Below are 19,669 nucleotides of genomic sequence, written 5' to 3' on the forward strand. Positions count from 1 at the left end.
AGGATCACAAGTGAATGAAACTTTCAGGAATCCAAACTTCAGAATAAAGACTGAAGCATGATAACCAATAGAACTTGAAATTTTTAGACTTGTGAGCTATTAGGAATTAAAGAGTCAGTCAGGTTAAAAGCAAGGAGCTTCCCAAGCCCAAGTGCCTGTGTCCAAATCGCAGGTCCTCCTCGGGGCAGCTGTGTGGCCTTCGTCAAGTTACCCAGCCTCTCTGTGTTCATCCGTAAAATGGGCACAATAGAAATAATACCTATTCAAAGTGTTGGGATTTTATAATAGTGATAATAGTACCTGACACATTGTAAATGTTCAGTGAGTGTGAGCTATTATTTTTATTATTGGAGTCGAGCATACTTTAGGGATCAAAGGGTAAATGCCTTTCGGAGATGCATAGACGCTCCCTTAAATGACACAAAGCAGGCATCAGAAGTCATTTCTTTCTTTCTTTCTTTTTTTTAATTGAAGTATAGTTGATTTACAGTGTTGTGTTAGTTTCTGGCGTAGCCATGTCTTTTTAAAAAAATATTTATTTATTTATTTACTTTTTGGCTGCGTGGGGTCTTAGTTGCAGCGCGGGCTCTTCATTTTGGCGTGAGGGCTTCTCTCTAGTTGTGGTGTACTGGCTCCAGAGCACGTGGGCTCTCTAGTTGTGGCTTGCATGCTCAGTAGTTGTGGGTCACGGGCTTAGTTGCCCCGTGGCACGGGGGATCTTAGTTCCCAGACCAGGGATTGAACTCACGTCCCCTGCATTGGAAGGCGGATTCTTAACCACTGGACCACCAGCGAAGTCCCTCATTTCTTTTTAACAAAGAGATTTTTTAAAAATGTATTAGGTTTTCAGAAACAATTGAGCAAAAAGTATAGAGAGGTGCCACGTACCCCTCTCTCACCTATTGTTAACATCTTGCATTAGTGTGGTACGTTTGTTATAGTGGATGGGCCAATACTGATACATTATTATGAACTGAAGTCCATAGTTGACATTAGGATTCACTCTTGGTGTTGTACATTCTATGGGTTTGGATAAATACATCATGACTTGTAGCCACTGTCACAGTATCACACAGAATAATTGTTTCACTGCCTTGAAGTGACAGGAATTGTGTATCATAAGTCATTCCTTTTTTGGTTCTCTTTCCATTCTTCCTTCCATCTCATTCAAGGAGAAAAGCTAAGTCTAGTGCAAGGATGCCTTTACCTTGTCTCTACTTCTTGTTTAACTCCTTTTTTAAACGAAGAGAGAGTGGTCTAGCTTTCTGCGGGCAACACAAGCTAACTAGTATTTAACAAAATCATTTTGTTTTCCTTGAGGTAACCTGTTTATAGTACAAGAACCTGGGTTCTCATGCACCGTAGTAAATTAAATTTGAGTTTAAAAATGTGAATAGTAAGTAAGAAATGGTAAATTAAACCAGTGACTCTAGCAGACCCCCCGAGGGTGATGAGTAAATGACTGTCGATTGGGAAATAAGGATTTTGTTCAAGCCTCTGATTATTATTTTTTCTGCCATTGAAGAATACGGAAAATTATCAGATCTTTTTTTTTTCTTTTTTGGCGGTGGTGCGTGGCTTATGGAATCTTAGTTCCCCAACCAGGGATTGAACCCTGGTCCAGTCAGGGATTGGCCCTCAGCAGTGAGAGCAGGGAGTCCTAACCACTGGACCGCCAGGGAATTCCCTCCAATCTTAATAGATTTCTTGGTGTAACATTATTATTAATGTGATAATGTTTTCACAAATTTCACTTGCATCAACACTTTGCTTACATTTAATCTGGTAACTGTTGTATCACAAGTAACCACTGTTTTTAAGCATCGTTTTGCTCAATGTTGTTAACAAAATTCAACTGAGTAAATTTGAAGATCTAATTGGGTTTGTTAAACAATTCATGAGCTGGGCACCATCTTATCTGGCAAGGAGAGATACTCAGAGGAGTTGTACAAAATTAAAGGTTTTTATAGAATGAAGGGTAGGGCAAACAAGTCATCAGCAAGAGAAATATGTCCTCATTGGAGGAAAGTAACAATTCAGGTAAGACAGTTTCTCATTGGCTGAGCTGCAGTGTTTTCATTGGCTGGGCTTGTTGCTGGGCGGGAAGAAAATCTTCCTTCCTCCTGCTGTAGTTAAGTTAATTGCACTTTCTGTTTGGGAGTGCAAACATCTTTTCCAGTTGGGGTCTGTAATTGAAGCTTCTTCCTGTTGGGATCTGTTGACATCTTCCTGTTTGGGATAACATCTTCCTGTTTGGGATAACTGAAGTCAGTGGTAGGGCATCAGAGCTCCCTCTACAGGCCTTCCCTTCCCCAATTTTAATTGAGGTGTCCTTTCATTAATTTTTACAATGTAGATCAGCACTGTCCATTAGAAATATAATGCAAGCTGTGTATGTCATCTAAAATTTTCTGGTAGCCCCACAAAAAAGGAGTAGATTAAATCAATTTTAATAATACACTTTATTTAATCCAAATATATCCAAAATATTATTATTTCAACATTTTGTAAAAATTTGCAAAACCACTACCACAGTAATCATGTTACAATAGCAAATCTATTAATATTTAAGAATAACCGATTAATATCTCAAATTTATTAATCAAGTTTTTTTTTTTTTTTTGCGGTACGCGGGCCTCTCACTGTTGTGACCTCTCCCGTTGCGGAGCACAGGCTCCGGACGCGCAGGCTCAGCGGCCATGGCTCACGGGCCCAGCCGCTCCACGGCATGTGGGATCTTCCCAGACCGGGGCACGAACCCGTGTCCCCTGCATCGGCAGGCGGACTCTCAACCACTGTGCCACCAGGGAAGGCCCATGTATTTTATTTTTGTTTGTACTGAGCCTTTGAAATCTGCCATGTATTTTATACTGACAGTGCATCTAAATTAGGATGCTAGCTTTTCATTGAAAATACTCTGATCTGTATTTCGGGATCCATAAAATTTACAGTTGAAAAGGTAGATTGGCCTATCCAAGTTGTTCTAAACATACTTAAACTAAAAACTTTAAAAGTTTTCCAATCACTGAATCAAGCATCCTTTTTAAAATTGAGATGTAATTCACATAACATGAAAGTCACCATTTGAAAGTGTACAATTCAGTGGTTTTTATTACATTCACAATGAGCATTGGTTTTTTAAGTTTAAATCTAAGTTAATTAAAAGGAAATAAAAGTAGGAATCCAGTTCTCACTCGAGCTAGCCACATTTCAAGTGCCCAGTGACCACTTGGGGCTACCATTTTGGAGATCGTACACATAGACCTTTCATTTATGCTTGCCTTCTTCCCTCCTACATATCTATCTATGAGTAAAATTACAGAGAAAATGGGAACCATTAAATCATGGCAACTCCCCGCCACCACCACCATCTGTAAGTTATCACCATTAATGATGGTTCGTCTATGGGCTTCTGCAAAGACAGGCTGACCTTGGGACAGCTCCAGTGGTCAGAGGTAAGCACTGAGACATTGGTAGGGGCAAGAAGTTGGACCTGAACTTGGATCCAGTCCACCTGGCCCACCCCCTGCCCCACCCCTGACACTTCATGTTCTGTTTCCACCCGGGCAGGGATCTGTGTGGCTGACCCCTATGAGGTCACGGTGATGCAGGATTTCTTCATTGACCTGCGTCTACCCTACTCTGTTGTGCGCAATGAGCAGGTGGAGATCCGAGCCGTCCTCTACAACTACCGGGAGGCGGAGGAGCTCAAGGTGGGCCCCTGGTGCAATGGAAGCATGATGGGGGCTTGGAGAAGAGGGTCTGTGGTACATTCCCCTGACTTGATACTCTCTCTCCCCGGCAGGTGAGGGTGGAATTGCTCTACAATCCAGCCTTCTGTAGCCTGGCAACGGCCAAGAAGCGCCACCAGCAGACTCTGATCATCCCACCCAAGTCCTCGGTGCCCGTGCCTTATGTCATCGTGCCCCTGAAGGTCGGCCTCCATGAGGTGGAGGTCAAGGCTGCTGTCTACAACCACTTCATCAGTGATGGCGTCAAGAAGACCCTGAAGGTCGTGGTGAGTCCTTGGGGTACCTGCTGCCGCTCGTCCTTCAGGAAAGGCTCCTGTTCTCCCTGTGCTGTCAACCCAGGTTAGAGACCCAGGCCAACCTTAGGAAATTCAGGAGTCCTGGAGGTTTGGAAGCAGGGCCGGGATTAGGGTGAGGCAAGTGAGGTATTCTCCTTGGGCACACAATTTTAGGGTGCACCCAAAAGCTCAAACAAAGATCAATAATATTTTTTTCATTAAAATATATTTTAATATCAAATATGACATTTTGTAACACCTTTCAGCATAGGAGTTTTCTTTTGACTTTAAAAATCTTGGTGGGAATTCCCTGGCAGTCCAGTGATTGGGACTCAGCGCTTTCACTGCTGTGGCCCCGGGTTCGATCCCTGGTTAGGGAACTAAGATCTCGTAAGCCGCACGGTGCAGCCAAATAAATAAATAAATAAAATAAAAATGTTTATCTGTAGACACATGACGGCTCACATTGGGCCTTTGATTCTAATTAAGATAGCCCCTATTTTAATTGAGCACTTATGTGTCAGCCACTGTGTTAGTACTTATGTACATTCTTTCATTTATTTTTTCTTTTTCTTTATTCTTATTTATTTAAAATTTTTGTTTTACTTTTATATTATTTGTTTTATTTTTAGATTTTTATTTTATTTAGCCCATTGAGAGGCATTTGGTTTAAAAACAGACTCTGGAGCAGAGTACCAGGTTCAAGCCCAAATTCTGTTCTACTCACTGTGTGACCTTGGGCAAGTTACTTCACCTGTCTGTATCCCAGTTACCCCATCTTTAAAATGGCATTGATAATAGCAGTACCCACTCCAGTGGGTTGTTGTGAAGATTACATGAATTAACCCCAGGAAAGCAATCTTCTAGGCACATAGGAAGATTTCTAAAGGTCTTGTTATTTCTTTATTAATTTATAATTTTATTATTAATTTGCACAACAGTGGGTATGAGGTAGATGTTTTTGTTTTTGTTTTTTGCGGTACGCGGGCCTCTCACTGTTGTGGCCGCTCCCGTTGCGGAGCACAGGCTCCGGACGCGCAGGCTCAGCGGCCATGGCTCACGGGCCCAGCCGCTCCGCGGCATGTGGGATCTTCCCGGACCGGGGCACGAACCCGTGTCCCCTGTATTGGCAGGCGGACTCTCAACCACTGCACCACCAGGGAAGCCCAAGGTAGATGTTTATATTACCTCCTTATAAGGAAGGAAGCTGAGGCACAGACAAGTTAAGTAACTGACTTCCAGTCATACAGCTAAGGTCAGGTGGAGGCCATCATGCCTTATGCTACAGTAATCCCAAGAACAGTGCCCTGCTGACTGTCTGTCTGCCCTTTTATTCACACGACTCCCCCTACCCCTAACACTGTCCAGCCAGAAGGAATGAGAATCAACAAAACTGTGGCCGTCCGCACACTGGATCCAGAACATCTGGGCCAAAGTGAGTCAGCGAGGCAGAGGGGGTGAGGCCTGGGTGGTGATGCAGGGTGGGGTGGGAGGGGGCTGGTGCCATCGGTGTCTCCCATTCACCCGGCAGAGGGAGTGCAGCGAGAGGAAATCAAAGCCGCCGATCTCAGTGACCAAGTCCCAGGCACGGAGTCAGAGACCAAGATCCTCCTGCAAGGTGAGATGCCCTTGGCCCCAATCCCAGGGGACCCAGAGTGGTGTTGGGGGGCCATGACTCCCAAGCAGGGAGCCCAGTTCCATCTAATCCCAGGAGTATTTAACCACTGTGTTTCCCGCCTCCTCTTCAGCTAGAACCCCTCCTTAATCTGCTTTATAGAAGGCTCCAGGCAGTACTTAGTTCAGCAAATAGCTTTTGCTGATAAAGAAGCAGTAGAGTTCAAGAGAAGAAGTTCTGGATTTAATCACCTCGGATGGAGAACTGGGGCAGGAAGGGGCAAGACGGAGCTGGAAAGGCACCTTGCAACTTGAGAGCTGTAAGGTTTTGGGAGGAGACCCTTGGTTTCCTCATCTGTGATAGGGGTGAATAATAGTATCGATATCTAAGGGTTGTTGGGAGGATTAAATGAGATACTGTATGGTGTTAGAACAGAGCCTAGCCAATAGCATGAAGCATGATGAAAGTATTCATGGTTGTTGTCCCTGGAATTATTTTACCACTGGTGTAACCAGAGGACCCAGGGACCGGAGTTCCCCTGTGAAGCAGAAGCCCACTCCCACCGCCCACAAATGCAGAGCCCCCTCTAGCCACTCAGCCGTGCGTCACTTCCATCACTGACATGCTCCCAGCTGTCCCTGACCCCTTGGGCCCTGGCTGGTCAGAGCCTGGAAATGCTGGGGGCAGCCCCAGACTTGAGTGCCATCCTCACGCCCGGCTGCAGGGACCCCAGTGGCCCAGTTGACAGAGGACGCCATCAACGGGGAGCGCCTGAAGCACCTCATCCAAACCCCCTCGGGCTGTGGGGAGCAGAACATGATCAGCATGACGCCCACGGTCATCGCGGTGCACTACCTGGACAACACAGAACAGTGGGAGAAGTTCGGCCTGGAGAAGCGGCAGGAGTCCTTGGAGCTCATCAAGAAGGGTGTGCGCCCCACCCGCCCCTCTGAGCCCCCTCCGGCCCTGAGACCCCCACCTCTCTGAGACCCGCTCCTATGAAACCCCTCCACCCCTGGACCCTGCCCCTCTGAGCCCCCTCCACTCCTGAGACCCCGCCCATCTCGAGGCCCCGCCCCTCCTCTGAGAGCACTCCCTCACCCCTCTCTGAGCCCCTCTCTGAGCTCCCTCTCCCGCTGAGGCCCGCTTGCCCCTGAGAACCCATTTTGAGAACCCTCCTCTCTCTGAATCCCCTCTCCTCCGAGAACTCCTTCCCCTTCTTCTCTCTGATCCTCCCACCCTCTCTGAGTCCCCCTCTGCTTTAAGCTCCCCTCCCTCCTATACGCCCGCCCCCTGCCCAGAGCCCCACCTTTCCTCTCTGGACCCCTGTCCCGCCCCTCACAGAATCTTTATCCTCTTTCTAAGCCCCTCCCCTACCTGGCCTACCCACCCCAGCCACCCCCTCCACGCAGCCTCTAGTGACACTTCTCTCCTCCCTGCAGGGTACACCCAGCAGCTGGCCTACAGACAACCCAACTCGGCTTACGCCGCCTTCCTGAACCGGCCACCCAGCACCTGGTGAGTCTCCACGATCAGCTTGCTCATCCTCAGCCTTGCACCTCCCTGAGCAGGGCCTGGATCCCGGCCTGGGGTGGTCTAGGCGGGCCGCCACCCAGAGTCAAGGTACCAGCCCGCTAAGTAACCTGCAGGCAACGCTGGGCCCTGAGATTTGGGAAGGGAACCTGGGCCGACCAGGCTAGGCCCTGCCTCTCTCTGCTCATTGGTTGTCTGGGATGCCAGTCTCCAGATCCCAGAGACAATTGGCTCATGCTCTGTACCCACCCACCAGGCTGACGGCCTTCGTGGTCAAGGTCTTCTCACTGGCCTCCAACCTCATTGCCATCGACTCCCAGGTCCTCTGTGGGGCCGTCAAATGGCTGATCCTAGAGAAGCAGAAGCCTGATGGAGTCTTCCAGGAGGATGGGCCCGTGATACACCAAGAAATGATTGTAAGAGGCAGAGATTCGGAGCAGGCTGGGAGAGGAGGGCACCTGAGCATCACAGGATGGACTGGAGGAAGATTCCGTCATCCACCCACTGCCCAATTCACTGTGTGTGGGAATAGGGAAATGAGGGAACTGAAAGTGTCATTCCTCCCTTGCAAAAACCAGAGACCTACAGGATCTGGTGCAAAACGAAATTCCCCTGGCTCCCCATTGCTCTTAAACACAGAACTCAGAGCTGTGGTCCTAAAAGTGTGCTCCCCAGGCCAGCAGCATCAGTACTATCTGCAAACTTGTTAGAAATGCAAAATGTCAGAAATTCTCAGGCTGGACTCCAGATGCACCGAACCAGAAAATTTAGGGGCAACGCCTAGGAATCTAAGTTTTAACACCCTTCCCCCACCACCCCCACCAGCTGTGCTTAAGTTGGAGAATTGATGCCTTAGCCTGACCTTTCAGGCTTCCAGCCTCATAGCCTTACCTCCTTCTTTCCACACTCCACCTGTACTGCTGGGAGCCTTGCTCTATACAGACACAGGGCCTTTGCACATGCTGTTCCTGCTGCCTGGCATGCTAACCCCCTGCCCTCTTTGAGAGTTTACTCCTACTCACTGTTCAGATTGTGGTTCCAGCTATCATCCCTCAGGGACACTTTTCCGTGACTGAGTCACACTCCCACTGTCCTTTCTCAATGCCACATCCACTTCTCCTGTGCAGCACTCATCAGTTTGTAATTATATATTTGTTGATGAGCTGGTTGGTTCCTATCTGTCTCCCCTACCAGATGGGGAGTTCCATGAGGGCTGGGGCCGGAGTCTGGTTTTCATCCAACATCTCAACCACACCATCAGCAACATTTGCAGAATGAATGAACGAATACCAAAGAGCTTGACCCTCCTGGGGAGAAACTGGGAAGAGACCCAGCGCTGCCTTAACCGGCTGATCCTACAGGGGGGTTGGTTGGCGTGTGGGAACACACTGGTGACCCTATCCTTGTTTCCTGCTTCTCCTCTAGGGTGGCTTCAAGAATCCCGAGGAGAAAGACGTGTCCCTCACGGCGTTTGTTCTCATCGCGCTGCAGGAGGCTAGAGACATTTGCGAGGCACAGGTCAACGTAAGTGTCCCCCGCTCTCTCCCCCCTTCCTCTCCCCCACGCATCCACTTGGGAAGGTGAGGTGTTGCTTTCGGGCCATTTCCAGTCCTCCCAGTGCGGTAACAACCACCACAGCAGCCATAAGAGTATCTAACTAAGATAACTCATCTAAGAGTGTGACAAGTGTAAGTCCTGTAATACTTGTAACAGCCCAAGAGGTAGGCTACTCTTATTATCCCCAGTTTACAGAAGAGAAAACTGAGGCACAGAGAAATCAAAGATCAGGTCCTTTCTGCCTGCTTTACCATTGTCAGAGAGTTGTAGCCAATTTCAACAAAAGCCCCTTCAGCTTGCTTTCCACAACACTCCTACATCTGTATCCTTGCTGCTTCCCTAAAGAAAACTCAGGACACAGAGCTAAAAGGGGAGTGGGGGCGGAATCCTCAAGATTATTACCTTAGTCTGAGGGATCTCTCAGGAGATTTTTAAAGGGGTCCATGACCCCAAAAGGAAAAGCATTAAAAATGTTGGCTCACTGCTATCCCCTTTTCCTCTAGTTTTGGTTCTGAAGCAGAGAAGCTTAGAAAGACAGGCTCCTGAGAATCTGTAATCACTCCCTCTGCTTTGCCCTGGGGTTTTGAGAGTGGGTTGTTTGAATTTTAGTTGCCCTAGTGGGGAACCTCAGGACCTCCCCTTCAGCCAGCTGCTTCTCCCTCCTCAGAACCCCAGAAAAGAGGTGGAGGGGAGGGGGCTGTTACCTTTTATGCCCAAGAGGGACCCAGGCCTTCCTGGTTCCAACCTTGAAGATTTGAGAGAAATTATAGCAGAAAAGAGCACTAGAACTGTGGGGTCAGACAGAACTGACCTCAAATCCTGACTCTCAGGCACTTCCCCTTGCTGGGCCTCAGTGTGTGCATCTGTAAAATGGGTATAATAGTCTTTGCCTTTTTTTAGGACTCTCTGAGTTGTCCTAGATGTCACACATGTGTCCTAGTTATCATACATGTGACCTAGATTTTACAAAAATAGATGGGAATTTTATTTTAGGGATCTAAGAATTTATCGAATTCAAAGATGAAAGTAGGGACTTCCTTGGTAGTCCAGTGGTTAAGGTCCGATCCCTGGTTGGGGAACTAAGATCCCACATGCCTGTGAAGTCAAAAAAAAAAAATGAAAATAGCCTCAGGGACTCTGCCAGGATGCTTTGTTCTTCATGTTCTCACATGTCTTTCATTCCCTTCTCGCCCAATAATTCAACTTTTCCCTGCCATCCAGCCTGACTGGCAGAACATGGCCGTCTTCCTTGGCGAAATAGTCAGACCAAGGCTAGAGCTCAGATTCCCAGTGAAGGATTCTGATTGGCTCAGCTTGGGTCAGGGATTCACCCCTGGACCAATCAGCTGAGGCCAGGAAGTAGGTCTTAGTGGGCAAATATGGCTGCTTCCACTGTGGCCATGTGAATGAAAGGGAGGAGGTATTCTTACAACAGTCAATGACAGATGTAGGAGGGAGAGCTGGGCAGGCAAAAGGATTGTTTCTTCTACAACACAGCATGAAGTACGGCATAGGCTGTGGAACCAGACTGCTGGCATTTAAATCAACAGGAGGCTGCCCAGCTTGTGGAAGCCAGTTGTTAAATTTCCAGGACTTTGCAAGCTGGTTGTTAAAGACAATCATTGTTAAAAATTAAATTATATAAACTTACAGTTAAACTGCAAACATTAAACACTAAAAACACAGGTAATAAACACTTAAAATGTATCACTTCCTAAATATTTTGCTACCTTTTATCATATTCTCTTGAAGTTACTTTTGTCTATTGTATCTGTATGGTGGAAATATTATATGATGTTGTGTTACTGCCCATCTCTTCCCAAATCTACATTCAGTGATGCCACATTGCTAGGTTGAAATCAGCCATGATAGTATTGACACCAGGGAAATCAGCAAACACTTCAAATCATGTCTTCCCCCAATCCCCATCTTTCTGGGTCACAGTATTTTTATCTGCGCAGTAGGATCATGATGAAAATAATACCTGTCTCATAGGATTTTATGAGATTAAATGAGCGGATATATGACTGGGACATAGTAAGAGCTAGCTGTGATGATGATAATGATTGGATAAGAGGTGTTCCCTTGGTGTGCTGAATCTGCCTCATACTAGCTCACGAGTGCCTTTTGGGGACATCTCTTCCCCACTGCATGTTCAGGGACATCACATTAGTAGCTTGAAATTGACCATCGTGGAAGTTTTTACACCACAGTAATTGGCAATCTATAAACTAGCAACCCCTCCACCCACCCCAATCCCGTGCCTCCACTGGAGAGCTGGTTGTTAACAATGTTGTTTAAACATTTACTAGCACAACACAGGGTATATAGACTCCCCTGCCCCCCCCACCCCAGCACAGACTAGGTACTCAGCAACAAAGCAGCTCACAATGGGAAACCCTTGAAAATAGACAGATGCAAGGCAGATAGGTCCCAAGGACAGAAACCACCTCGTGCCCAAGAAGTGATGCTTATGTGATCCTTACCAGTTCTCTGTGGCAGCAACGCCCACCTGACCAGAGCACCCAATCCTCTTTCTCATAGAGCCTGGGGCGCAGCATCACTAAGGCAGGAGACTTCCTTGAAGACCACTACATAGAGTTGCAAAGACCATATACTGTGGCCATTGCTGGCTACGCCCTGGCTCTGTTGGGCAAGCTGGACGATGCCCTCGTCAACAAATTTCTGAACACAGCCACAGGTGAGGGGCAGCCTGGAGGGGTAAAGAGGGATGCATGCCTGGGGTGTGAGGGTGGCCCTCTCGAGCTGGGATGCATGGCTTTAAGCTGCACTGGGATGGACAGCTCCAAGCTGAGCTGGGATGGATGACTCTATGGTGTGAAAAGTTCTTAATGTAAGCCACACAAGAAGGTTCATTGCACAGTTTATTCAACAATGTTGAATGTTGTGTGTTGAGCACTTGCTATGACACGGCAGTGAGGTGTCATTAAGAACATGGGCTCTGACATCAGACAGATATAAATTGAAATCCCACTCTGCCACTTTCTCACTGTCTGACCTTGTACAAGTTGCTTAGCCTCTCTGGACCTTAGTTTCCTCATCTTAAAATGATACCTATGTCATAGGGTGGTTGTAAAGATTAAATGAATAATGCAAGTAGAAAGGGGTCTAGCATACTGTAAGAGCTCTATCACTGATAGCATCATTGCCTTTAATATTGTTAATAATATCATTATCTCAAGGGTAATTAAGATCCGATAAGATAATGCCATAGGGAATTCAGCACAGTGATGACACTGTATCATGTTTGCACTCACTGATAATAAGATATCTCAAGTAACATAACGTAACATATACTAAAGTGGCTTAACACAACAAAAGTTTGTTGTTGGTGAACAGCTCTCCTCCATACAGTGATGCAGGGATCCAGGCCTCTATCTTTTCCAGGCTCTGCCACTCTGGGGCCTCAGAACACATCCCATCCAAGCTGAAGGGGAAGTAGGAAGACTGTGCAATGGAGGTGGACCAGACATGCAAGGGTCCCCATCATTGCCGTGCACATTCCATTGGCCAGAGCTCAGTCATGTGGCCATACCTACCTGCAAAGGCATCTGGGAGATGTAGTCCAACTGTGTACCCAGGAAGAGGAGGGTATGGTTCTTAGTGACAGTCTCTGCCATTGTTACTTTCTTAGGCACTTGGGACACCACAGTGAATACAGCACAGCTCCTGCCATTATGGCCTCACACTCCAGTTGAAGAAAGAAATGAGTTAATAGGTTACTGTAGAGCATCATAGTGCTGGGATGGGAGAAGCACAGGATACTTTGAGAGACAGCAGGAAGAAGGGCCTCACCCAATCTTGGGGTGCCATTGAAGCTGAATTGTATAGGGTGGGTAAGAACCAACCAGGAGTAGATGGAGAAAAGGTGCTCCAAGTCAAGGGAACAGAATATGCAAAGGCTCAGAGGTAAGAATTAGCTTGGCAAGTTTAGGGAATCTCCTGCAGTGGGGCTGCAGTTCAGAATTCAAATGGAGAAGTGAAGGTTAATGAGGGAAGAGAATGAGGCAGGAGCCAGCAGATTGAGGACCTTGAATGTGGGCCAGGACACCTGAACACCAACAGGTCTAGTATGAGTCTTTTTTCTGAGCTTTCTCTGAGCTATTTACAGGCTAGACAGAGCAGTGAGCATTATGGGGTGGGGGTTCTCCCTGCAGAAAGGAACCGCTGGGAGGAGCCTGGCCAGAAGCTCTACAACGTGGAAGCCACATCCTACGCCCTCTTGGCTCTGCTGATGCTCAAAGACTTTGACTCTGTGCCTCCTGTTGTGCGCTGGCTCAATGAGCAGAGATACTACGGAGGTGGTTACGGCTCCACGCAGGCAAGTAGCCCCACACCCCCAGGCACCTGCATCCCAACCTCCTATGGCCTCCCATTAGCTTTCTGGAGAAGACACCGAGACCAAGAGAGGCAGTGCTTCTGTCCCATGAGGCAGGATGATTGGAATGAAGTTGAGAAATCTTCTTTTTTTTTAATTGCAAACCCATCTATGGATTCTAGACTACATTCTGGATGCCTCAAGCTGTGTTCTGAGCCTCCTTTTCCATCCTGGTGTCTAGATCATGTTCTCAGGGCCCAGGTTCAGGTGTGAGCCTCTCTCTCCTCCTGTAGGTTCTAGACCATGTTCCCATTTCTACCACGTTCCCATCTTATCCTGTCTCGCTGGTGGGTTCTAGACCAGGTTCTTAATGATTCTAGGCCATTATCCAAGCCTTTCTCTCCCACTGGTGGGCTCTAGGCCATGTTCTCAGTTCCATCAAGCTCTCAGTGTTACCGCATCTTACTGTGAGTTTTAGACCAGGTTCTCAGTTATTCTAGTCTCTAATGGGTTCTAGACCATGGGTTCAGTAACCTCAAACTCCAGCAACCTCAGATTCCAGTTTAACCCTTTTTCTTTCTGGTGGGCTCTCAATCACATTCTCGGCGTCACATTCCAATTTTGGGTTCTAGATCAGATGCTTAGTGTTCCCAGATTCCAATTTTATTCTTTTTTTCATGAGTGGGTTCTAGACACATTCTCAGTGCCTCTAAACTCTTGTCTCAGACTCTCTCCTCTGGATGGGTCTAGACCACCTTCTCAGTGTGGCTAGACTTTCAGTGTTATGTTTATACTTTCTGGTGGGTTCTAGACATGTTCCCAGTGTCTCCAAGTTCTGGTCTGAACCTCTCTCACTCAGAGAGTTCTAGGACATGTCCTCGGTATCCAGCAACCCCCAGTCGTATTCTCACCCTCTCTGGTGGGTTCTAGGTCACAGCCTCAGGGCCCCAAGTCTGATCTGAGTCTCTTCATCCTTCAGTAGATTCTAGATTCACCCTCTTTCTCTGTCATGGGCAACAGGCCACTTTTATGGTGTTCCAAGCCTTGGCCCAGTACCAGAAGGATGTCCCTGATCACAAGGAGCTGAACCTGGATGTGTCCATCCAACTACCCAGCCGCAGCTCTCAGATCAGACATCGTATCATCTGGGAATCTGCTAGCCTCCTGCGCTCAGAAGAGGTATAGCCACCTGGCCAAACCCTCATCACTTTCATCCTCCATGCCAGTCAGAGTTTGCTAGGAGGCGGGAGGGAGGGCAGATGCCCATCACAGCCAGGGGAAGGCTTGGTTCCCAATGCTCTCTCTTCTCTCTCCCCACTCCCCACAGACCAAGGAAAATGAGGATTTCACATTAACAGCTCAAGGGAAAGGACAGGGTACCTTGTCGGTAAGAAACGGGAACCCACACCTTCTTGGCCCACCACTTTCTCTAGGTTCCTCTGCCCCAGAGGCACCCTCTCCTTCCCAAGTCAAGTGGGCTGACACCTTGTCTCCCCTCTCATCTCGCCAGGTGGTGACCGTGTACCACGCCAAACTCAAAGGCAAAGTCACCTGCAAGAAGTTTGACCTCCGGGTTTCCTTACATCCAGCCCCCCAACCAGGTAAAAGGAGTCCAGACCCTATCTGTCACCCTTCCACCACCCCCATGCTAATGTCTCCCTCCCTGTTGGATCAGAACCCAGGAAACCCCCTACGCCATCCTTCTATCTTCTGTGTTTCTAGTCAAGAAGCCTCAGGATGCCAAAAGCTCCATGATCCTTGACATCTGTACAAGGTAAGAGATGGGTCACTGGGGTTCATCTTGGCCATCCCTCTGTCTCTAGCAAGACTTCTTACAAATAATAACTGTGATGCTTAATGCTTTCTGAGAGTGTATTGTGCATCTAGTCCTGTGCTAAATACCCACAAGGAGACAGCAAGCAGTCCTCACTTTGCATGACAGTGTGAGACTAGCAATGACAATGTAAGCTGAGTCTGTACAAAGTCATCTTAATCATCCATGAAATTACAACTGTTCCATGACCTTTATTTTATTTTTTTTTAAACATTTTTATTGGAGTATAATTGCTTTACAGTGGTGTGTTAGTTTCTGTACTTTCTGCTTTATAACAAAGTGAATCAGTTACACGTAAACATATGTCCCCATATCTCTTCCCTCTTGCGTCTCCCTCCTTCCCACCCTCCCTATCCCACCCTCTAGGTGGTCACAAAGCACCGAGCTGATCTCCCTGTGCTATGCGGCTGCTTCCCACTAGCTATCTATTTTACGTTTGGTAATGTACATATGTCCATTCCACTCTCTCACTTTGTCCCAGCTTACCCTTCCCCCTCCCCATATCCTCAAGTCCATTCTCTAGTAGGTCTGTGTCTTTATTCCCGTCTTGCCCCTAGGTTCTTCATGACCCTTTTTTTTTTTTTAGATTCCATATATATGTGTTAGCATATGGTATTTGTTTTTCTCTTTCTGACTTACTTCACTCTGTATGACAGACTCTAGGTCCATCCACCTCACTAGAAATAACTCAATTTCGTTTCTTTTTATGGCTGAGTAATATTCCATTATATATATGTGCCACATCTTCTTTATCCATTCATCTGTTGATGGACACTTAGGTTGCTTCCATGTCCTGGCTATTGTAAATAGAGCTGCAATGAACATTTTGGTACATGACTCTTTTTGAATTATGGTTTTCCATGACCTTTAAAAATTTTAGTCACAACATCAAAAACTCTCACACTGCCAGTTTTAAAGGTCTGGAGAAACGAAAGTATAGTAAGATGAGTATTTGTTGAGTACACTGTAATTTAAAACATCAGAACACCGAGACAACAATTGGTTGGGTTCCTTTTTCCCCCCTTTGTAAGATACTTCTCCAAAGCACTGTGGTTGGGACAGTGTCTCCTTTTTTCTCTTTGTCTAACTTGTGAGATAAAGCAAGCATCTTTTCGTGCCATAGTGAATTGTCACGTTCTCTTCTAAGTTTGGGTCAACTTCCAATATTTCATTCTTTGAGCTTTCAATGTCATCAGATATCCAAGAGACCCTTTAATGTGATGGTTTTTGCTGGCGTCCCTTCCTCTGGGACATCCACATCCTTTTTGTCACAACCACTTTCCTCATTTATGTTGATCAGTTTGCCTCAGTAAGTTCCTCTGACCACGTAGCTCGTCTTGCAAATGGCAGCAGAGTCAACCTCCCCGTGGTCTGCTATTTTTTCTCTAACTCCATTTATGTTTTACTCAAAGTTTACTTCCAGTGTTATCACTCTTCATCTCATGGCTGTGCTTTCATCTTTGTTGGCCAATTCCCTCTTTCAATGATCCATTTTTGTAAAATGTCACTCAGGTTTTTTCCACTGTGAGAGAAAGGAGTGACACGACTCACTCCTTGCTGTCTGTGTGTGAACTGAAGAATGGATGCTCAGTGACCCAACAGACTCTGAAAGAAGGGATGTGATTGGTCACTGGTTGTGAGGTGCATCTGTTATTTATGAAGTGATTGGTGGAGTGAAGAGCTAGCAACAAGATTTGTACTTTATGTCATTACTCACGATGAATACACCGTGGTACTGAAATCTGAACCATGGTGCTGAGGGACTGGTGCTATTGAACTAGACCATGGTAACGGAATCATGCGAAGTGAGAACATGCCCATATTCTTATATCTTCATTCTCTAGAACTAAGGCAGGGAGAGGTTAAGTAACTCATCAAATGTTACAAAGAGCTGGGATTTGTACCCAGGCAGTTGGGCTTCAGAACCTGAGCAATTAATCACCTTGGTCATTATGCTACATTTCCTGTATTCCCCTTGGGGGAATGTTTCCTAAAATCGAACCTCACTCTATGCTGCTCTGTGGGAACTGGAGGCCTCAGTCCCTGATATGACCCCCTTGTTCAGGCAGTGACCCCACCTTAGGGCCCAACCCCTCTCCCCCTGCCCCATCCAGGTACCTGGGAGACCAGGATGCCACTATGTCGATCCTGGATATATCCATGATGACGGGCTTCTCTCCTGATATTGACGACCTCAAACTGGTATGAAGGTCTTGGGCTCGGGGGCTGGGATCCATGGGAAGGAGCCCAGGGTCTGGAAGGAGCTGGAGGGAGGGAAGGGGATGCAGGAGGGATTTTCACAAGCCTCACCCTTCCCCAGCTGAGCACTGGTGTCGACAGATACATCTCTAAGTATGAGCTGAACAAAGACTCCACAAAGAACACCCTCATCATCTACCTGGACAAGGTAAGGCTTCCACTGGCATCTTGACCCCTACCTGGCTGGCCTTTGCTTCTCCATTGGTCTTGTCTCCAGGTCAGGCCAGCCCCAGCCTAGGGGAGACAGGGTCTGGGATGCTGGTGTGGGAGGAAAGGGCATGTAAAACAAGGTCAACCCACCTTCTAGAAGCATCTCACCTTTTTTTTAAAAAAATGTATTTATCTTATTTATTTATTTTTGACTGCATTGGGTCTTCATTGCTGCACGCGGGCTTTCTCTCGTTGCGGTGAGCAGGGGCTACTCTTCGTTTGGGTGCGCAGGCTTCTCATGGCGGTGGCTTCTCTCGTTGCGGAGCACGGGCTCTAGGCGCACAGGCTTCAGTGGTTGTGGTGCACGGGCTCAGTAGTTGTGGATCGTGGGCTCTAGAGCGCAGGCTCAGCAGTTGTGGCACACGGGCTTAGTTGCTCGGCGGCATGTGAGATCTTCCCAGACCAGGGATCAAACCTGTGTCCTCTGCATTGGCAGGCGGATTCCTAACCACTGCGCCACTAGGGAAGCCTGCAACTCATCTTCTGACCACTCATGTTCCAACCTCATTTTTCACTTGCTCCCTCCAGCCTCTTCTCATCAGAGTCTTGAACAACCATTGAAAAAAACCACCTTGGTTTAAAAAAAAAGTGCTCGGTGGAGAAAAAGGACTTCCCTTGCTCCCACCCCCTAGCATTTCTCTCTTCTCTTATTTTCTCTCCATCTAGCCTTCTCTTGCTGTCTTTATCTTGAACATAATTCCTTCTCTTTCCTGCTTATTTCTTCCCCTTCTTGTATCCGCATATCTTCCCTGCTAACTCCCTGTACCCTCACCCCATGTTAGTCAGCATAAGCAACACTAGCTACTATAATAAAACCCCTAAGAATATGGGGGTCTCAACACAAGAGACTTGTATGTCCCACTCGTGTAAAGTCCAGCTGGTACGGGAGGTAAGGAAGGGGACTTCTGCTCCATGTGGTCACGCAGGGATCCACGTACCTTCCATCTTGGGGTTCTGTAATCCCTGGGATTCTGGACTCCTCTGCTGGATCCATCCTTTCTAGAAGAAAACGGGGTTGTGCATGAGATGGGTTTTTTCTTTTTTTTTTTTTTTTGAGATGGGTTTTTTAATGGTTTTCTTTTTTGTATTTTAATTTTTGTACCTTAAAATTTTTATATAATTTCAACCTTACAGACAAATTTCACAGCACAATGAAGAAGTTCCATATAACCTTTACCCAAATTCACTAATGGTTAGCATTTTCCTCCAAATATACATAATGCCTATGTATATGTACATATATATGTTTGTTTCCTTCCTTCATCTCTCCCTTCTTCCCTTTCTTTTTTCTTTCTTCCTTTCTATTTATTGCAACTTTATTGAGATTTAATTGACATATAACATTGCGTAGGTTTAAGATGTACAATGTAATGATTTGATATGTGTATATATTGGGAAATAATTACCACAATAAGGTTAGTTACATCCATCCCCTCACATAGTTATAAAGTGTGTGTGTGTGTTAAGAACTTTTAAGATCTAATCTTTTAGCAACTTTCAAGTGTCTATTGCAGTCTTGTTAACCACAGAATGTTTTTAAGGATATAGATAGCAATCCTGGGCCAGAACTCAATCACATGGCCGCACGGAACTCAAAACATGCTGAGACGTGTAAACTAGCCATGCGCCGTGGAGAAAAAGAAATGGATTTGATGAACTGCTCATTAATTTTTGGCAAAGATTCCTGCTCCCCCCCATCTTGCCCACCCATATCCTTCCTTGAGCCCTCAGTTTCTCCACCGCTGCTCCAACCTCCAGACCCCATGCTGGACTTCCTCCCATGTCACCCCCTTGACCAACCTCCTCCTCCTTTCCAGGTCTCACACAGCCTGGAGGACTGTCTCTCCTTCAAAGTTCACCAGTACTTCAACGTGGGGCTCATACAGCCTGGGGCAGTCAAGGTGTACTCTTATTACAACCTGGGTGAGCAGCTGTCCTAGGGCCTGGGGTCCCAGGGATCTGGGAATTAGGAGTCTAGGGGTCCCAGGAATGCAGGAGTTAAGAGTCTGGGGGTCCCGGGAATCCAGGGGTTAGGAGTCTGGGGTTCCCAGGGATCTAGGAGTTAAGAGTCTGGGAGGGTCCCGGGAATCCAGGAGTTAGGAGTCTGGGGGGTCCCAAGAATCTAGGAGCTAGGAGTCTGGCGGGTCCCGGGAATCCAGGAGTTAGGAGTCTGGCGGTCCTAGGGATATGGGACTTAGGGGTCTGAGGGTCCCAGGGTTGGGGACCTGGCCTCAGCAGGTCTGATGGACTGGAGTTGGGAAACTGAGCCCCCCCCCAGCTGTGGTCTCTGGGGTG

At 47.0% G+C, this 19,669-nt stretch overlaps 1 protein-coding gene across 1 annotated transcript in view; it reads left to right on the forward strand.

Moving 5' to 3' along the window:
- C3 (complement C3) overlaps positions 1-19,669 on the forward strand; it is a 35,097-nt gene that overhangs the window by 14,052 nt on the left and 1,376 nt on the right. The window contains exons 20-36 of the mRNA XM_060146712.1: positions 3,571-3,713; positions 3,806-4,018; positions 5,396-5,462; positions 5,559-5,645; positions 6,367-6,570; positions 7,085-7,160; positions 7,432-7,591; positions 8,601-8,699; positions 11,277-11,433; positions 12,911-13,074; positions 14,092-14,250; positions 14,399-14,458; positions 14,582-14,672; positions 14,794-14,845; positions 17,020-17,107; positions 17,226-17,312; positions 19,192-19,297. Coding sequence (XP_060002695.1) covers positions 3,571-3,713; positions 3,806-4,018; positions 5,396-5,462; positions 5,559-5,645; positions 6,367-6,570; positions 7,085-7,160; positions 7,432-7,591; positions 8,601-8,699; positions 11,277-11,433; positions 12,911-13,074; positions 14,092-14,250; positions 14,399-14,458; positions 14,582-14,672; positions 14,794-14,845; positions 17,020-17,107; positions 17,226-17,312; positions 19,192-19,297 — 2,013 coding nt within the window. The remainder of the gene's footprint in view (positions 1-3,570; positions 3,714-3,805; positions 4,019-5,395; positions 5,463-5,558; positions 5,646-6,366; positions 6,571-7,084; positions 7,161-7,431; positions 7,592-8,600; positions 8,700-11,276; positions 11,434-12,910; positions 13,075-14,091; positions 14,251-14,398; positions 14,459-14,581; positions 14,673-14,793; positions 14,846-17,019; positions 17,108-17,225; positions 17,313-19,191; positions 19,298-19,669) is intronic.

This window comes from Lagenorhynchus albirostris, chromosome 3 (genome assembly GCF_949774975.1).
Source record: "Lagenorhynchus albirostris chromosome 3, mLagAlb1.1, whole genome shotgun sequence".
Classification (NCBI taxonomy): Eukaryota; Metazoa; Chordata; class Mammalia; order Artiodactyla; family Delphinidae; genus Lagenorhynchus; species Lagenorhynchus albirostris.